This window comes from Trachemys scripta, chromosome 9, assembly GCF_013100865.1.
Source record: "Trachemys scripta elegans isolate TJP31775 chromosome 9, CAS_Tse_1.0, whole genome shotgun sequence".
In the NCBI taxonomy this organism is placed as follows: domain Eukaryota; kingdom Metazoa; phylum Chordata; order Testudines; family Emydidae; genus Trachemys; species Trachemys scripta.
Window position 1 is genome coordinate 49,224,663 of NC_048306.1, and position 16,182 is coordinate 49,240,844.

Genomic DNA, 16,182 nt, shown 5'->3' on the forward strand with positions numbered 1-16,182 from the left:
AGAACTTGTTTAACTCCAAAAGTCTCATAAACTCTTGTGACTTTCTCCCAAATTGTTGCTCAGCCATTTTAAAGCAAACTTCCCCAAATCTGACCATTTACTTAGAGTGCTGCACTGGACAGGTTAGGGAGACAAATCACTGTTGTCTTATGAATTCTAAATCACTGAATTGTCATAGAATCTCAGGGTTAGAAGGGACCTCAGGAGGTCATCTAGTCCAACTTCCTGCTCAAAGCAGGACCAATCCCAGACAGATTTTTGCCCCCGCTCCCTAAATGCCTCCTCAAGGATTGAGCTCACAACCCTGGGTTTAGCAGGCCAATGCTCAAATCACTGAGCTATTCCTCCTCCCCAAATGTCAATGATATCTCCAAGGTTAATCTGTTTTCTAAATATTTTATTTCTTAAATATGAAAACATACATCCATGGAATACTCAGATTGTGGATTTAAACACAACTCAAGAAATCTAAAGGTAAGATTTTCACTGCAATATTGATTTGTCTATACAGAGTATAGATTAAAACACTTATAAAAGCCTACTAATAACAAAATACTACATATTTGCAATAAGAATCTGAATGTTTCTTCTGAGTTAGATGTAAAGATTTGCAACTTTAACACTGTATTTTAAGGACTAAAATAAAATTGAATAGAAACAAAAATAACCAGTCTAGTTTCCTTGCCAAAGATGAATGAAGTATAAACAAACAAATGCTGAAAGATGGAGATTTAAAATTATTTCAGTTACTTAACAGCTACAAATCTAACCATTTACAAATAATTTTCAATATCCCCATATCCCTTTTTATCAGGCTTCACATAAGACTTTTAAAATTGTCTGTCTATTCCCCAAACTGCTAAAACACCACAGGCACTGATCTCTTATTTACCAATGTAAAATGCATCAGTTGTATGGCTTGTAAACAGTGTCAGTCAAGCTCTGTAGACTGATGCGATATGATGGACACAGTAACTATGCTCTCTGTGTAATGAGAATATGGGTTTTCTCTCTCTGTCTCCATACTGATTAGGAGGCCTTGTCCATTATCAGAACTCATTGTCCGACTCTGCATCCCAGCCACAGGATTCCAGCTGCTCAACTTGTGGGAATTCAACCTCAACATTGTAGGTGAAATCTGGGTCATCCTTCTTCTTCCTGTTCTTTTCAAACAGCTCATCCATGATACTCTTCCTTTTCGCCAGTTCCTTGTCATCTAGTTTGTTCAGGTCCTCCTCTGGGTCAATGGTTTCTTCCTGCTGAATCTGCTCCAAGCTCTGGGCCAAACTCTTTCCCTGCAAGTGGCCTCTTAGCAAACTGTATAATTTCTGCAGCTGCTGCAGTGAGACCCCTTGTAGGTAAGCCTTGTGCCGAGGGTTATTCTTCAGCTGTTCTGCAGCCCTGCTGCAATCTGGAAAAAAAGCTCCCCCCCACACCCCCCAAGAATTACTGCCTCAAGCACACAATTCTTAAATAAATAAAATAAATAAAATAAATAAATAAATGCTCTTTATCCAAAGATTCTCTGGGGTAAGTTGTTGCCCTAGGAGTGCCAGTACTCATTTTTAAACTAGACAGCTCAGATTGGGAAGCTTCCTGGCTTGATCTCCAAGCCCGGGGAACACTGGGTATTCCACCTCCAGAGAGTAGTCCTACTACTCAACCTCCCATGCAGAGCTGGTGAGAAGAAACCTACCAGTCCCTGAAGAGATGCCCAGTTGCCATCTCTCCCCACTCCTGCCCCTTTGCTATTTTGTAGAAGGAGGCTGTGGGATGCCAAAATTAAACATACTGTACCTGAGAACTTGGAGAAATTTCGGATAGGCATGATGCGCTGGCGTGCTCTATTCTTGTTTTCATCTTCATAGATCAGGATAATGGATGGAGGCTGAAAGCGAATGCCACACTTCTTTGCAACATAAGTCATCCCAGCTCATGCTACTGGCTGAACAAAATGAAACCTTACAGAGCTCTACTAGGTGCGTGCTTCAATGTTCACTGCAAAAGAAAAAGGAAAACATGAATTAAACTGATGCTGCTCTTTATTTTAAGGGTGGTTTCTGATCAGGGTTATAGCAGTCCTGACTCAGAAAAGCACTTAACCCTCTGTATAATTCTGAATATGTGCTTAAATCCTTTGCTCAATCAGCCCCGGGGGTGTGTGTGTGTGTACAATAATACCCAACTGTTGATTTCCAGATTTGTCAGCTCTACATCTGAGTCTGGGTTGAGGGTACCACATAGCCAAATGGAGGCCCAAAGATTTCTTTTTACTAAAAAAATGGAAAATATCATACAACGCATCAGTGCATTAGAGACTTTTTCATAAACAATACTCCACTGCAAATTACAGCCACTGATCTGGAAAAGCTCATAGTTATTTAACCATTTAAAAACCTTTTTTTCCACCAACTACTTTAATTTCTTGCTATTTATGACAGGTTGGATTAAAACCAAGGCACAAGGTTTGAATTGAGGAGACAACTTGACTCTGTAAGCAGAGTCTGAATGAGCTCTCCCCTGACATCTAGTGGTGAGCTGTGGAAAAAGACTTCAGATGCTGATCTCGTTTGCATGGACACACCCACCCTGCATAGGTGCTCAGCATGATGGGACTGCTTGCCCAAAAGATCACTTGTGGCTAATGTTGGATCCCCAGTCTCCTTGTTATTGGGGCAGGAGTAATACAGGGTTGTTATCCTTGTTTTGTGAACCGATGGCAGCAGAACTGTATGTGGCATAACCCCAATGGAGGGACTCACCCTCAATTGAACAGCACTCGCTAGGCAGGGGACATGGGTTCCAAAGCTCAATGACTTAAGAGGGGGTGGGGACAGGTACCTGTATTTGATGGTGTGGGTTCTAGACACTATTTGACCCTTTTTCTTGTTCTGGTATAATAAAAGAGCTCATTGAGAGTCTTGTTGCACACTACAGAGCTGAAATCACAGATACCTTAGGACAATATCTTCTATTGTAAGAGACTGCCTAGTGTACACCAGCAGTGAGGCTCCCCTACTAACAGCTGAAATCACTGAGAGCTGTGTTAAGTGTGGAAGGGCCCTGAAGACATCTTGGCTAGTGGGGCAGCTGGTGGAGAGGCATAGCAAGCAGCCAGCAGAGAAGCTGGTAGAAAGGGCAGAGCCCTGCAGAGATGCGGCAATCGGCCATTGGGGTGACAAGCAAGTGCCTGAGCATTGCAGCGTGTAAGGTGCCTCCTTACCTGCCCCTCCCCCCCCCCCCACCTTCCACACAGGATGGGAGGTGAACTCTGAGGCTGCACTGGCCAAGGACAGCAACTGTGAGCAGGGTAAAGAGAAGGGACACGCACATTAAGGGGACTTTTGGGTTGCTGTACTTAAGACCCTGAGCGGAAAAGGAAACTACCCAACTTACTGGGGGGGTGGGTCTTTTGGTCATGGTTTGTGTTTATGAACCCCAGTTGTAGTGTTTTCCCAAATTAATGCTGAGTTAATTCCCTCCTTTTATTAAGTATCAGGGGGTAGCCGGGTTAGTCTGTATCCACAAAAACAACAAGGAGTCTGGTGGCACCTTAAAAACTAATAGATTTATTTGGACATAAGCTTTCGTGGGTACATATACAGCTGAAGAAGTGAGGTTTTTACCCACGAAAGCTTAAGCCCAAATAAATCTGTTAGTCTTTAAGGTGCCACCAGACTCCTTGTTGTCCTTTTATTAAGTTTTGCTACACTCAGACTCTCAGCTTGCAATAGGGGAAGTATTGCCTCTTAGAGGCACCCAGGGGGTGGTGTGTAATTATCACAGGGCACTGGGTGGGGGCTCAAGCCAGTTTTGTGTTATATTGTTGAAAAGGATCCCCTAGATACTGAACCCAGTCCTTGTTGCTGCTGGCTCCACCTGGCAGAAGGGTTACATCTGCATAGGGACTAAATTATAATTTTTGCTCTAGGTTTATTTGTGCAGATTTGAAAATAAATCTGTGGACAATAAATGTAGAAAACTGTGAAATTACAGTGAAACACTTCCTGCAAAATTAAAGCAACATGAACAGTATCTGTAAAATCAACCAGCCAAAGGAGGATTTTAAGGTATATATTTTATTGTGAAAAAAAATTAAAACTGATAAACATAGCTTTGATTACCCTAGTTGTTCAATCAATTCTTTTGTCTTCCTCTCTGTCCCAGACTCAAGGACACCAGTATTCTCTATTTCACATATTTAGAGAGAGTTTTGAACACAAAACTCCAACATGTATGAAATTGAGATCCCAGGGTTTTTTTCTTTTGTATTTCCAGTAGGGCTGTCAAGTGAATAAAAAATAAATCGCGATTAATCGCTGTAGTGAGCTGGTGTGGCTCCCTGCTGCCCCGGAGGGGGAAGAGCCCATCCGGAGGCCAGAGTGGGTGAAGCTAGGGAGCTCTGAGCCCGCCCCTCAGAGGGTCAGGCGGCAACCTGGAAGTATAAAAGCTCGCCCTCACAGCTCAGTCAGGCTTTAGCTGCTGGAGAGACCAGATGTCTCCAGCCTAGCTCGTGGCTGGGAAGACCCTGTGGCCCAAGGCGGCTGCCAGGACTGGCCGGGCCTGCCCTGCACCTGCTATCCGGAGGAGCCGCTGGGCCTGCTGATCAATCCCTGCCCTAATGAACCCATGATCCTGGATTCCCCAGAGACCGACACCAGGACCCAGGTAGGCCCCAAGGGGGAGTGTGGAAGTAGCCTGGGGGCAGCTGATCTCAGTTGGGCTGCAGCACTGCCAGAGCCTATGTCAGTGTGTTGCAGCCAGGATCCCCACTGACAGCAGCGGGTCTTCTGCTGCTGCTAGGGCCCCAGGCTGGGAGGCAGTGGAGTGGGAGGGCCTGTGCCCGTGGGTGGCAGTCTCCCTCTCTCCCAGGCCTTTTGAGGCTTGGGCCTACTATTGTTGCTCAGCCCTGACTGAGGGCCTGAGCTCCTGACTCTGCGTTTGTTGCCCCGCCCTGACCTAGGGCCTGGGCTAAACACACTTGCTTGCTGCTTAGCTCTGACTGAGGGCCTGAGCTCTGGACACAGTCTTATTGCCCGCCCTGAGCAGGGCCAGGCTTACCGTGTTCTTCCAGCTACAGCAAGAGCTGCCGAGGGAGACCCATGGCCGGACAGATTTCCCCAGCTCACCGGTGTGTAGTGAGACGGTGTGGCTCCCCACCACCCCGGAGAGGGTTGAGCCCCGGCAAACTCTTGTACAATCATGCAATTAAAAAAATAGTGATGAATCGTGCAGTTAAACAATCAAATACCACTTATTTAAATATTTTTGGATTTTTTTACATTTTCAAATACTGATTTCAGTTACAACACAAAATACAAAGTGTACAGTGCTTAGTTTATATTTTTTTATTACAAATATTTGCACTGTAAAAAAAAACAAGAAATAGTATTCACCCTAATGCAAGTACTGTAGTGCAATCTCTATCATGAAAGTTGAATTTACAAATGTAGAATTATGTAAAAAAAAACTGCATTCAAAAATAAAACTATGTAAAACTTTAGAGACTCCAAGTCCACTCAGTCCTATTTTTTGTTCAGCCAATCGCCCAGACAAACAAGTTTGTTTACATTTGCCGGAGGTAATGCTGCCTGCTTCTTGTTTCTAATGTCACCTGAAAGTGAGAACAGGCATTTGCATAGCACTGTTGTAGCCGGCATCACAAGATATTTACACGCCAAATGCCCTACAGATTCATATGTCCCTTCATGCTAAAACCACCATTCCAGAGGGCATTCATCCAGGCTGATCATAGAATCATAGGATATTAGGGTTGGAGAGACCTCAGGAGGTCATCTAGTCAAATCCCCTGCTCAAAGCAGGACCAACACCTGATGACGAATTCTGCTTGATAATGATCCAAAGCAATGCAGACTGACATGTTCATTTTCCTCATCTGAGTCAGATGCCACCAACAAAAGGTTGATTTTCTTTTTTGGTGGTTCAGGTTCTATAGTTTCCACACCGGAGTGTTGCTCTTTTAATATTTCTGAAAGCATGCTCCACACCAAGTCCCTCTCAGATTTTGGAAGGCACTTCAGATCCTTAAACCTTGGGTCGAGTGCTATAGCTATCTTTCGAAATCTCACATTGGTACCTTCTTTACGTTTTGTGAAATTTGCAGTGAAAGTGTTCTTAAAACAAACTACATGTGCTGGGTCATCATCGGAGACTGCTATAACATGAAATATATGGCAGCATGTGGGTAAAACAGAGTAGGAGACATACAATTTTCCCCCAAGGAGTTCAGTCACACATTTAACTAATGCATTTTTTTTTTAAACGAGGGTCATCAGCATGGAAGCATGTCCCCTGGAATGGTGGCCGAAGCATGAAGGGGCATACGAATGTTTAGCATATTTGACACATAAATACCTTGCAATGCCGGCTACAAAAGTGCCATGTGAACACGTTCTCATTTTCAGGTGACACTGTAAATAAGAAGTGGGCAGCATGATGTCCCGTAAATTTAAACAAACTTGTTTGTCTTCGTGATTGGCTGAACAAGAAGTAGGACTGAGTGGATTTGTAGGCGCTAAAGTTTTACACTTTTTTGTTTTTGAGTGCAGTTATGTAACAAAAAAATGTACATTTGTAAATTGCACTTTCACGATAGAGATTGCACAACAGTACTTGTATGAGTGAACTGAAAAATACCATTTCTTTTCATTTTTAGAGTGCAAATATATGTAATAAATAATATAAAGTGAGCACTGTACACCTTGTATTCTGTGTTGTAATTGAAATCAATATATTTGAAAATGTAGAAAAACATCCAAAAATATTTAAGAAATTTCAATTGGTATTCTATTGCTTCTCAGTTCAATTAAAACTGAGATTAATCGCAGTTAAAAAAATTAATTGTGATTAATCGACAGCCCTAAATTGCAGAATAGATTAGATCCTCCTCTTAAGAAACCTGCCAACATTTTGCGAGTCATATCTATATAGCAGATTGTTAATAACTCACAGGGGAGATGAAGAGTCAGAGATGGGGGACAAAAATTAAATAGAGGCACCAAAAGATTCCATATGAGAAGAGACTGAAAAGACTGGCATAGGCGCTGACTCATCCCCGGCAGCCAAGCTCTCCTCCTCCCCCCCAGCGCATCCCGCCCGCCAGCGGCCCCGCTGATCAACTCCTCTCCCTCCCTCCCAGCACCTCCTGCACACCGACTGAAGTATAAAAATAATCGATGCTAGATAGAGAAAATAAATTGGGCCCACCTATTTACCTTTTCTCATAATACAAGAACAATGATACACTCAATTTAATTGAATAGTAGGAAATTTAAAAGGGAAAAAATGGAAATGCTTCTTTTACACCAGGGGTTCTCAAACTGGGGGTTGGGACCCCTCGGAGTCACAAAGTTATTACGTGGGGGGTCGTGAGCTGTCAGCCTCCACCCCAAACCCCGCTTTGCCTCCAGCATTTATAATGGTGTTAAATATATAAAAAGTGTTTTTAATTTATAAGGGGGGGGGTCACACTCAGAGGCATGCTATGTGAAAAGGGTAACCAGTACAAATGTTTGAGAACCACTGTTTTACACCTTTGGAGCGTATTGCCGCGAGATATTCACCGAGGCCAAGATCTTAGTAGGACTTAAAAATTAGTAGACATTTATATGAAAAACAAGAACATCCACATTTACATTGGATGGGATTTTCTTTTCAAGTCAAAAGGGATATAAACTCTCATACTTCATGGCATAAGAGTCACTAACTGAGTGAGGTTAGGAAGAAACATCTCTTATAAGCAGGTTATTCCATAATTATCCACTACATTTCTTTTTAAATCACTTTGCCTCTCTGTTCTCAGTTTAAGTGCTCTGAAATACACAACATTTCTTGTTTCTCCTCTGAAGCATTTGCTATCAGCTATTGTCAAAGGCAGGCTACCAGACTAGATGGTTCGCCAGTCAGATATGGCAATTCCTCTGTCCCTAAACTAACTACCTTATAGGCTGATGATACACTCTTCCAAATACTTTCCCATGTCTGGGTATCTAACTATGTTCACAATTACCATTTCTATTGAGTAGACCGGAATACCAATGGAGAATCAAAAATAAAGAACACCTTTGCTGCAGATCACCACTCCCATCATAGAATACAATATAGTGGACGCAGATCCTACTTCCCTTTGAGGGCTTATCTACGCTTACCGGTAGATCAAAACTGCTGCAATCGATGCAGCGAGTGCTAATTTAGTGGGTCTGGTGACGACACACTAAATCGATGGGAGAGCACTCACCCATTGATTTGTGTAGTCTACTTCCCCGAGAAGTGTAAGAGAAGTCGATGGGAGACACTCTCCCATCAACACAGTGCAGTATAGCCACCGTGGTAAGTGGATCTAACTACATCAACTTCAATTACGTTATTCACGTAACTGAAGTTGCGTAAGTTAGGTCAGTGGTTCTCAAACTTCTTTTTTCCCGGACCACTTGAAAAATGCCAAGTGTCTCGGCAGACCACTTAATGATCGTTCCAAATGCTGTTTGTACTGTTAGCTAACTAATGTAAAGCACTTTGGATAAAAGCACTATATTTACAAAAAAATTAACTTTTTTTGTTCTATAAATAAAAGCACACAACTCATATTTTAATATCAGTAGTCTTGCCTTTCTAATGCAATGGATGTGCCCACTCTCCCCCACCGTGGCAGCCGCTGAGCTGGGGCTGGGAAGGAGGGCCATCTCTTCCCGGCAGCCGCAGCCCTGGAGCTGGGGAAAGTCACCTCTTTCTCTGGCCGATACAACTCTGCACGTCCCAAATTCCCTACACCCCCTGTTTTCACCCCACTGCCTCCTCCTGCCTCCCCCTGCTTCCCCCCAAGGCCACCACCTTACCGTACATGTGCGTCATCTCCAGGGTCCAGGCACCTAATTAGTGGAGCCATGCCTGCGCAGCTCCACTAATTAGGTGGGTGGCCCTTCATTCTCTTGTGTGCGGCAGCCCAGGCGCACACCTTAGAGGGAACTATCTGCAGACCACCTGAATGGAGCTCGTGGACCACAGTTTGAGAACCACTGAGTTAGATCAATTTACTGCAGTAGTACAGACCAGCCCTCATTTTTAAAAATGTGAAAAAATGCCAGTCCCCTGGCTTACCTCCTTCCCTAGCTATCCCTGTAGATTACAGAAAGTCAACACAAGAAATGTAATAAAATCAAGGTGGATTCAAAAATACCAATAGAGTAAGAGGAGGAAAAACAAAACAAAAAACCCACCAGACTACCCCTACCATTTAAATTCCACTCTGAAGAAGGCTGAGTTTAAAAGTGAACCATTATTCTTTATGAAAACTGCTAGGATATAGATATTTAGGCCTGTCTGTGAAGGCCTATACTTTAAGAATTCAGGTGTATTCTTATCACTTAGCTAGTTATAGAGGTACAAAACAAGAATCAAAATCAGTCTGCCTGTTTATAGTCTTTTTTCACTATGATGGTCAAAGACCTTTTTCTTAGGCTAAGGCCTTTGGCTAAATAGCAGGGGCAACCATAAGCTGGGAAGTGTACAGTCACATCCTCACCAGTTACATTGAAATAAGGCAATTTTGGGTTGTTAAAAAGGTGATCCAATCTATCACCTCCAGAGAAAGGGAAAAGCCTAGAAGATTTAAAAAAAAAAAAAAACTTAGTTTGATAGCATCCTGTCTGATGCTCACGATAAGAACTCACTTATCAAATAGCTGGAGTGTGAAATCCTCATTTCTTTGTTCTATCACTGTAGTCCCCACTTCCCTATTGTTTATCTGTATAATCTGTCTGGTTCTGTGATTGTTTCTGTCTGCTGTATAATTAATTTTGTTGAGTGTAAACCAATTAAGGTGGTGGGATATAATTGGTTAGATAATCATATTACAATATGTTAGGATTGGTTAGTTAAATTTCAGTAAAATGATTGGTTAAGGTATAGCTAAGCAGAACTCAAGTTTTACTATATAGTCTGCAGTCAATCAGGAAGTTGGGGGGAAGGGAGGAATTGGAATTGTTTTGCTAAGGGTGGGGGTAATTGGAACAGGGAATGGGCACAGGGACACAGGCAAGGCTCTGTGGCATCAGAGCTCGGAAGGAGACACTGAGGAAGGAAATCGAAATCAGTGCTTGCTGAAAGCATAGGCGCTGACTCCGTGGGTGCTCTGGGGCTGGGAAAAATTGGTGGGTGCTCAGCACCTACCGGCAGCTCCCCACCCCAGCTCACCTCCACCTCCTCCCCGAGCGTGCTGCATACCTGCTTTTCCCCCCTAGCTTCCAGCACTTGCGCCGCAAAACAGCAGGTCGGGGGCGGGGAAAGAATGGAGTCGGGGCAGGGCCGGGGGAAAGTTGGCTCCTATGGCTGAAAGTTCACCCCAATAAACATTTAATTGTTTGCACCTTCAGACTTTGGGTATTGCTGCTCTCTGTACTTGCAAGACGGGCCAGGGAAGTGAGAGGGTGAAGGAATAAGCTCTCTAACAAAAATCACATGGGAAGATTTCCAATTACTGCAATATTTTCAAAATTTGCCACAGGAATTATAGATTCATAGATTCTAGGACTGGAAGGGACCTCGAGAGGTCATCGAGTCCAGTCCCCTGCCCGCATGGCAGGACCAAATACTGTCTAGACCATCCCTGATAGACATTTATCTAACCTACTCTTAAATATCTCCAGAGATGGAGATTCCACAACCTCCCTAGGCAATTTATTCCAGTGTTTAACCACCCTGACAGTTAGGAACTTTTTCCTAATGTCCAACCTAGACCTCCCTTGTTGCAGTTTAAACCCATTGCTTCTGGTTCTATCCTTAGAGGCTAAGGTAAACAAGTTTTCTCCCTCCTCCTTATGACACCCTTTTAGATACCTGAAAACTGCTATCATGTCCCCTCTCAGTCTTCTCTTTTCCAAACTAAACAAACCCAATTCTTTCAGCCTTCCTTCATAGGTCATGTTCTCAAGACTCTTAATCATTCTTGTTGCTCTTCTCTGGACCCTTTCCAATTTCTCCACATCTTTTTTAAAATGCGGCGCCCAGAACTGGACACAATACTCCAGCTGAGGCCTAACCAGAGCAGAGTAGAGCGGAAGAATGACTTCTCGTGTCTTGCTCACAACACACCTGTTAATACATCCTAGGATCATGTTTGCTTTTTTTGCAACAGCATCACACTGTTGACTCATATTTAGCTTGTGGTCCACTATAACCCCTAGATCCCTTTCTGCCGTACTCCTTCCTAGACAGTCTCTTCCCATTCTGTATGTGTGAAACTGATTTTTCCTTCCTAAGTGGAGCACTTTGCATTTGTCTTTGTTAAATTTCATCCTGTTTAACTCAGACCATTTCTCCAATTTGTCCAGATCATTTTGAATTATGATCCTGTCCTCCAAAGCAGTTGCAATCCCTCCCAGTTTGGTATCATCCGCAAACTTAATAAGCGTACTTTCTATGCCAATATCTAAGTCGTTGATGAAGATATTGAACAGAGCCGGTCCCAAAACAGACCCCTGCGGTACCCCACTCGTTACGCCTTTCCAGCATGATTGGGAACCATTAATAACAACTCTCTGAGTACGGTTATCCAGCCAGTTATGCACCCACCTTATAGTAGCCCCATCTAAATTGTATTTGCCTAGTTTATAGATAAGAATATCATGCGAGACCGTATCAAATGCCTTACTAAAGTCTAGGTATACCACATCCACCGCTTCACCCTTATCCACAAGGCTCGTTATCCTATCAAAGAAAGCTATCAGATTGGTTTGACATGATTTGTTCTTCACAAATCCATGCTGGCTGTTCCCTATCACCTTACCACCTTCCAAGTGTTTGCAGATGATTTCCTTAATTACTTGCTCCATTATCTTCCCTGGCACAGAAGTTAAACTAACTGGTCTGTAGTTTCCTGGGTTGTTTTTATTTCCCTTTTTATAGATGGGCACTATGTTTGCCCTTTTCCAGTCTTCTGGAATCTCTCCCGTCTCCCATGACTTTCCAAAGATAATAGCTAGAGGCTCAGATACCTCCTCTATTAGCTCCTTGAGTATTCTAGGATGCATTTCATCAGGCCCTGGTGACTTGCAGGCATCTAACTTTTCTAAGTGATTTTTAACTTGTTCTTTTTTTATTTTATCCGCTAAACCTACCCCCTTCCCATTAGTATTCACTATGTTAGGCATTCCTTCAGACTTCTCGGTGAAGACCGAAACAAAGAAGTCATTAAGCATCTCTGCCATTTCCAAGTTTCCTGTTACTGTTTCTCCCTCTTCACTAAGCAGTGGGCCTACCCTGTCTTTGGTCTTCCTCTTGCTTCTAATGTATTGATAAAAAGTCTTCTTGTTTCCTTTTATTCCCGTAGCTAGTTTGAGCTCATTTTGTGCCTTTGCCTTTCTAATCTTGCCCCTACATTCCTGTGTTGTTTGCCTACATTCATCCTTTGTAATCTGTCCTAGTTTCCATTTTTTATATGACTCCTTTTTATTTTTTAGATCGTGCAAGATCTCGTGGTTAAGCCAAGGTGGTCTTTTGCCACATTTTCTATCTTTCCTAACCAGCGGAATAGCTTGCTTTTGGGCCCTTAATAGTGTCCCTTTGAAAAACTGCCAACTCTCCTCAGTTGTTTTTCCCCTCAGTCTTGATTCCCATGGGACCTTACCAAAATCTGCCTTCCTGAAATCCATTGTCTCTATTTTGCTGTTCTCCCTTCTACCCTTCCTTAGAATTGCAAACTCTATGATTTCATGATCACTTTCACCCAGGCTGCCTTCTACTTTCAAATTCTCAACGAGTTCCTCCCTATTTGTTAAAATCAAGTCTAGAACAGCTTCCCCCCTAGTAGCTTTTTCAACCTTCTGAAATAAAAAGTTGTCTCCAATGCAGTCCAAGAATTTGTTGGATAGTCTGTGCCCCGCTGTGTTATTTTCCCAACATATATCCAGATAGTTGAAGTCCCCCATCACCACCAAATCTTGGGCTTTGGATGATTTTGTTAGTTGCTTGAAAAAAGCCTCATCCACCTCTTCCACCTGGTTAGGTGGCCTGTAGTAGACCATATTTAATAATAATTTTGTGCTGGACAGAAAAGTTAGTCAGCACATTTCTTTGGACAAACTTCTTTCATTATTTCACAGTCTGTTGCTTATAAGTGAACTGAAATGCTTTTTCAAAGTATAAATGATTATTACAAGCTTTCGGAGAACTGAAATCACCAACAGAACGCATGGCTGTCTTTAAGAGGGCAGAGAAATACATTTTAAAAAGCAAATGAAAGTATTGTAACAAATCCATGGCCATTCAGATCTTCATGGCAAGAGCAAAGATAAAACTCAGATACTATAGTCCTCTGCCACTGGAGCTAAAACAGAAGCTCTGGCCACTCTTAAAGGGGCATTGTAAACCTGAAATCAGGTCTAATTTAACAAATGTAGTCTCAGTTACTACCTGTCTTAGTCCTCCTGCCATTTTGTGGTTTTACAAACATTTTCCAATTTAAAAATTTTTCTTACTTGTTGCTTTATGGAAGACCTACAACAACAGCCGGGGATGTTGACTAAGGATCTGATTCTGCAAACTCTTATGCATGTGCTTAATTTTAACCATATGATTACTTCCAACTGAATAAATGGGACTACTCACATGCTTATGGTTAAGCGCATATGTAAGTGTTTGTTTGTTTGCAAGATTGCTCCCTAACTATAGTCCTAATCCTACAATCAGATATGCCCATGAACATCCTTCTGCAGAATCAGGGCCTAAATAGGAAAACAATGAAACTGATCACTCAACTGGATTCTAAAAAGGAAACAAGCTGAAAAATAGACAAATATTTTTTTCTCTATTTTCTTTCAATTATAATAATCTTAGGTTTACTTGTAATTGTAACTATAGAATAGGTAAAAAGATTTCAAGATGTAAATATTTTTAATTGATGGCATCAATATAAAACTATAGCTAAACCTGCAATATTTTCATAGTTATTACATGAAATGTGAAGTTAGCTGAATTGCACAGAATTTAAATAAAAAATGTGAAATTCTAACTTTCTACCAGTTTTTCATGTGCAAATAAAAAGCCTGAGAAATGTGGATGTGAATAGGCAATCAAGACTCTTGTAATGGACTATGCCTTTAAGAGCACCATAGTGGTATGCACCAAATGTAAGCAGACAGATAAGAGGGTGGTGGTGCAGGTATGCAGAATGATGGCCCCCGTCCTTCCTGACTGCCCCCCCAGGACCTCTATCCATACCCCTGCCCACCACCACCCCGAACTCCCCTGCCCTCTATCCAACCCTCCCTGCCCCCTTATCACGCTGCCTGGAGCACCAGTGGCTGGTGGCACTACACAGCCGCGCCGTCCAGAGCAGCAGGACAGGCAGCCGCATCATGCGGCAGGAGCCAGCCACGCCACCGCGCAGCACAGAGCACTGGGTAAAGCTGGGCTCTGCAGCTGCGCTGCCCCGGGAGCTTGCAGCCCCACAGCCCAGAGCATCGCGCCCGTGGTGCAGTGAGCTGAGGCTGCGGGGGAGGGGGGAATAGCTAGGAGCTCAGGGGCCGGGCTGGAGGGTTCCACGTGCTGGATATGGCCCGTGGGCCGTAGTTTGCCAACCTCTACTCTAGAGCAGTAGCCAAGTTTGGGAAGCAGCAGCAGTACCCTATTGCCAGCTCCTGGTCTGGCAGTTAAAGTAACCTAAAATAGGAGAGGAACTCTCTGCAAAAGCTGAGGAGGAGGAGCTGTATGAGAGCCAGAAACAGGAGAGAGGTCTGCTCCCTCAGCCCCTCTTACTTTACCTCTGAATAAAACCTGCAGAGCATTGCCCAGCTGAGTGTCCCAATGGAGTCGGACAGCACCTCCCACCCAGAGGATTGGAGTTGCTGTCCTCAGGGTCACTGTTAAAAATTGGAGATCTTTAATTGTTTTCAGGACTGGATCCTCCCCTGAGAGGAGCCTGTGTGCAGCAAGTGCTTGTGTGGGGGTGCAGCAGGGTTGCTAGCCCTCCAGGATTGGCCTGGAGTCTCTTAGAACTGGCATTGAACTCCTGGTGACTACTGAAAGCAATCTGGGAGATTTTAATAGGATATTTTAAGAAAATGATATTACATCATGGGGGGGGGGGAGCAACAACTCCTGGAATAGCTTCAGTCAGAGTTGGCAATCCTAGGGTGCAGCCAGTGTGTGTGTGTGTGTGTGGCTAACAATGGACCCCAGTGAGATGAGGGCATGCGGGGGCAGGTAGAGTTGCAGGGGGAAAGCAGGGAGTGGGGGTAACTATAACCCCAGTGAGGTGGGGGGCAGGTCATAGGTGCTGGAACAATTTTTTTTTATAGTGGGGGTGCTGAAAGCAATTAAACAAAACTGTAATCCCTGTAAATGAGTGGTTCTCAAACTTTTTTCCAGACCACTTGAAAACTGCCGAGGGTCTCGGCGGACCACTTAATGATCTTTCCAAATGTTGTTTGTACTGTTAGCGAACTATTGTAAAGCACTTTGGATAATTAATTTTTTTTGTTCTACAAATAAAAGCACACAACTCATTTTAATATCAGTAGTCTTACCTTTCTAATGTGATAGATGTGCCCTCTCGCCCCTGCTGTGGGAGCCCCTGAGTTGGGGCTGGGAAGGAGGGGAGGGAGGTGTCTCTCCCTCACTACAGAGCTGAGGCTGGAAAGGAAGGCTGTCTCTCCAAGGCAGCTGCAGCCCTGGAGCTGGGGAAAGTCACCGCTTTCTCTGACCAACACAGCCCTGCATGTCCCAACTTCCTCCCCATCCCCTCTTTTCACCCCACTGCCTCCTCCCACCTACCCCCTATTCCCCCCCGCCACCACCTCACCTTACATGTGCGTCTTCTCCAGGGTCCAGGCACCTATTTAGTGTAGCCATACCTGTGCAGCTCCACTAATTAAGTGTGCAGTCACCCAGGTGTGCACCTTAGAGGGAACTATCCACGGAATAACTGTTCTAAATTATAAGAAACCACTTCACGCCAGGTGGGGCTGCCGTACCCCTGCCCGGCACCCCTCCCTAGGGGCAGGCGGAGAGAGGGGAGATAGCTATAGCCCCAGGGAGGTGGGGTCAGGCAGAGGGAGGGGAGGTAGCTATAGCCCCAGGGAGGTGGGGTCAGGCAGAGGGGGGGGAGGTAGCTATAGCCCCAGGGAGGTGGGGTCAGGCAGAGGGAGGGGAGGTAGCTATAGCCCC

At 44.0% G+C, this 16,182-nt stretch overlaps 1 protein-coding gene across 4 annotated transcripts; it reads right to left on the minus strand.

Moving 5' to 3' along the window:
- Nucleotides 1-372: 372 nt before the first annotated feature.
- On the minus strand, nucleotides 373-16,098 carry CEP19 (centrosomal protein 19). 4 transcript variants are annotated; one of them, XM_034781510.1, is made up of 3 exons: nucleotides 15,818-16,098; nucleotides 1,798-1,998; nucleotides 373-1,411 (listed from the first exon to the last, which is right to left on the minus strand). In XM_034781510.1, exons 2-3 carry the CDS (start codon nucleotides 1,925-1,927, stop codon nucleotides 1,050-1,052), a joined length of 492 nt encoding a protein of 163 aa, XP_034637401.1. In that variant the 5' UTR covers nucleotides 1,928-1,998; nucleotides 15,818-16,098; the 3' UTR covers nucleotides 373-1,049. The 4 variants fall into 4 exon arrangements, with proteins under 4 accessions (XP_034637401.1, XP_034637403.1, XP_034637402.1 ...); XM_034781512.1 differs by lacking the exon at nucleotides 15,818-16,098 and adding an exon at nucleotides 4,125-4,726; XM_034781511.1 differs by lacking the exon at nucleotides 15,818-16,098 and adding an exon at nucleotides 2,187-2,531.
- Nucleotides 16,099-16,182: the final 84 nt, after the last annotated feature.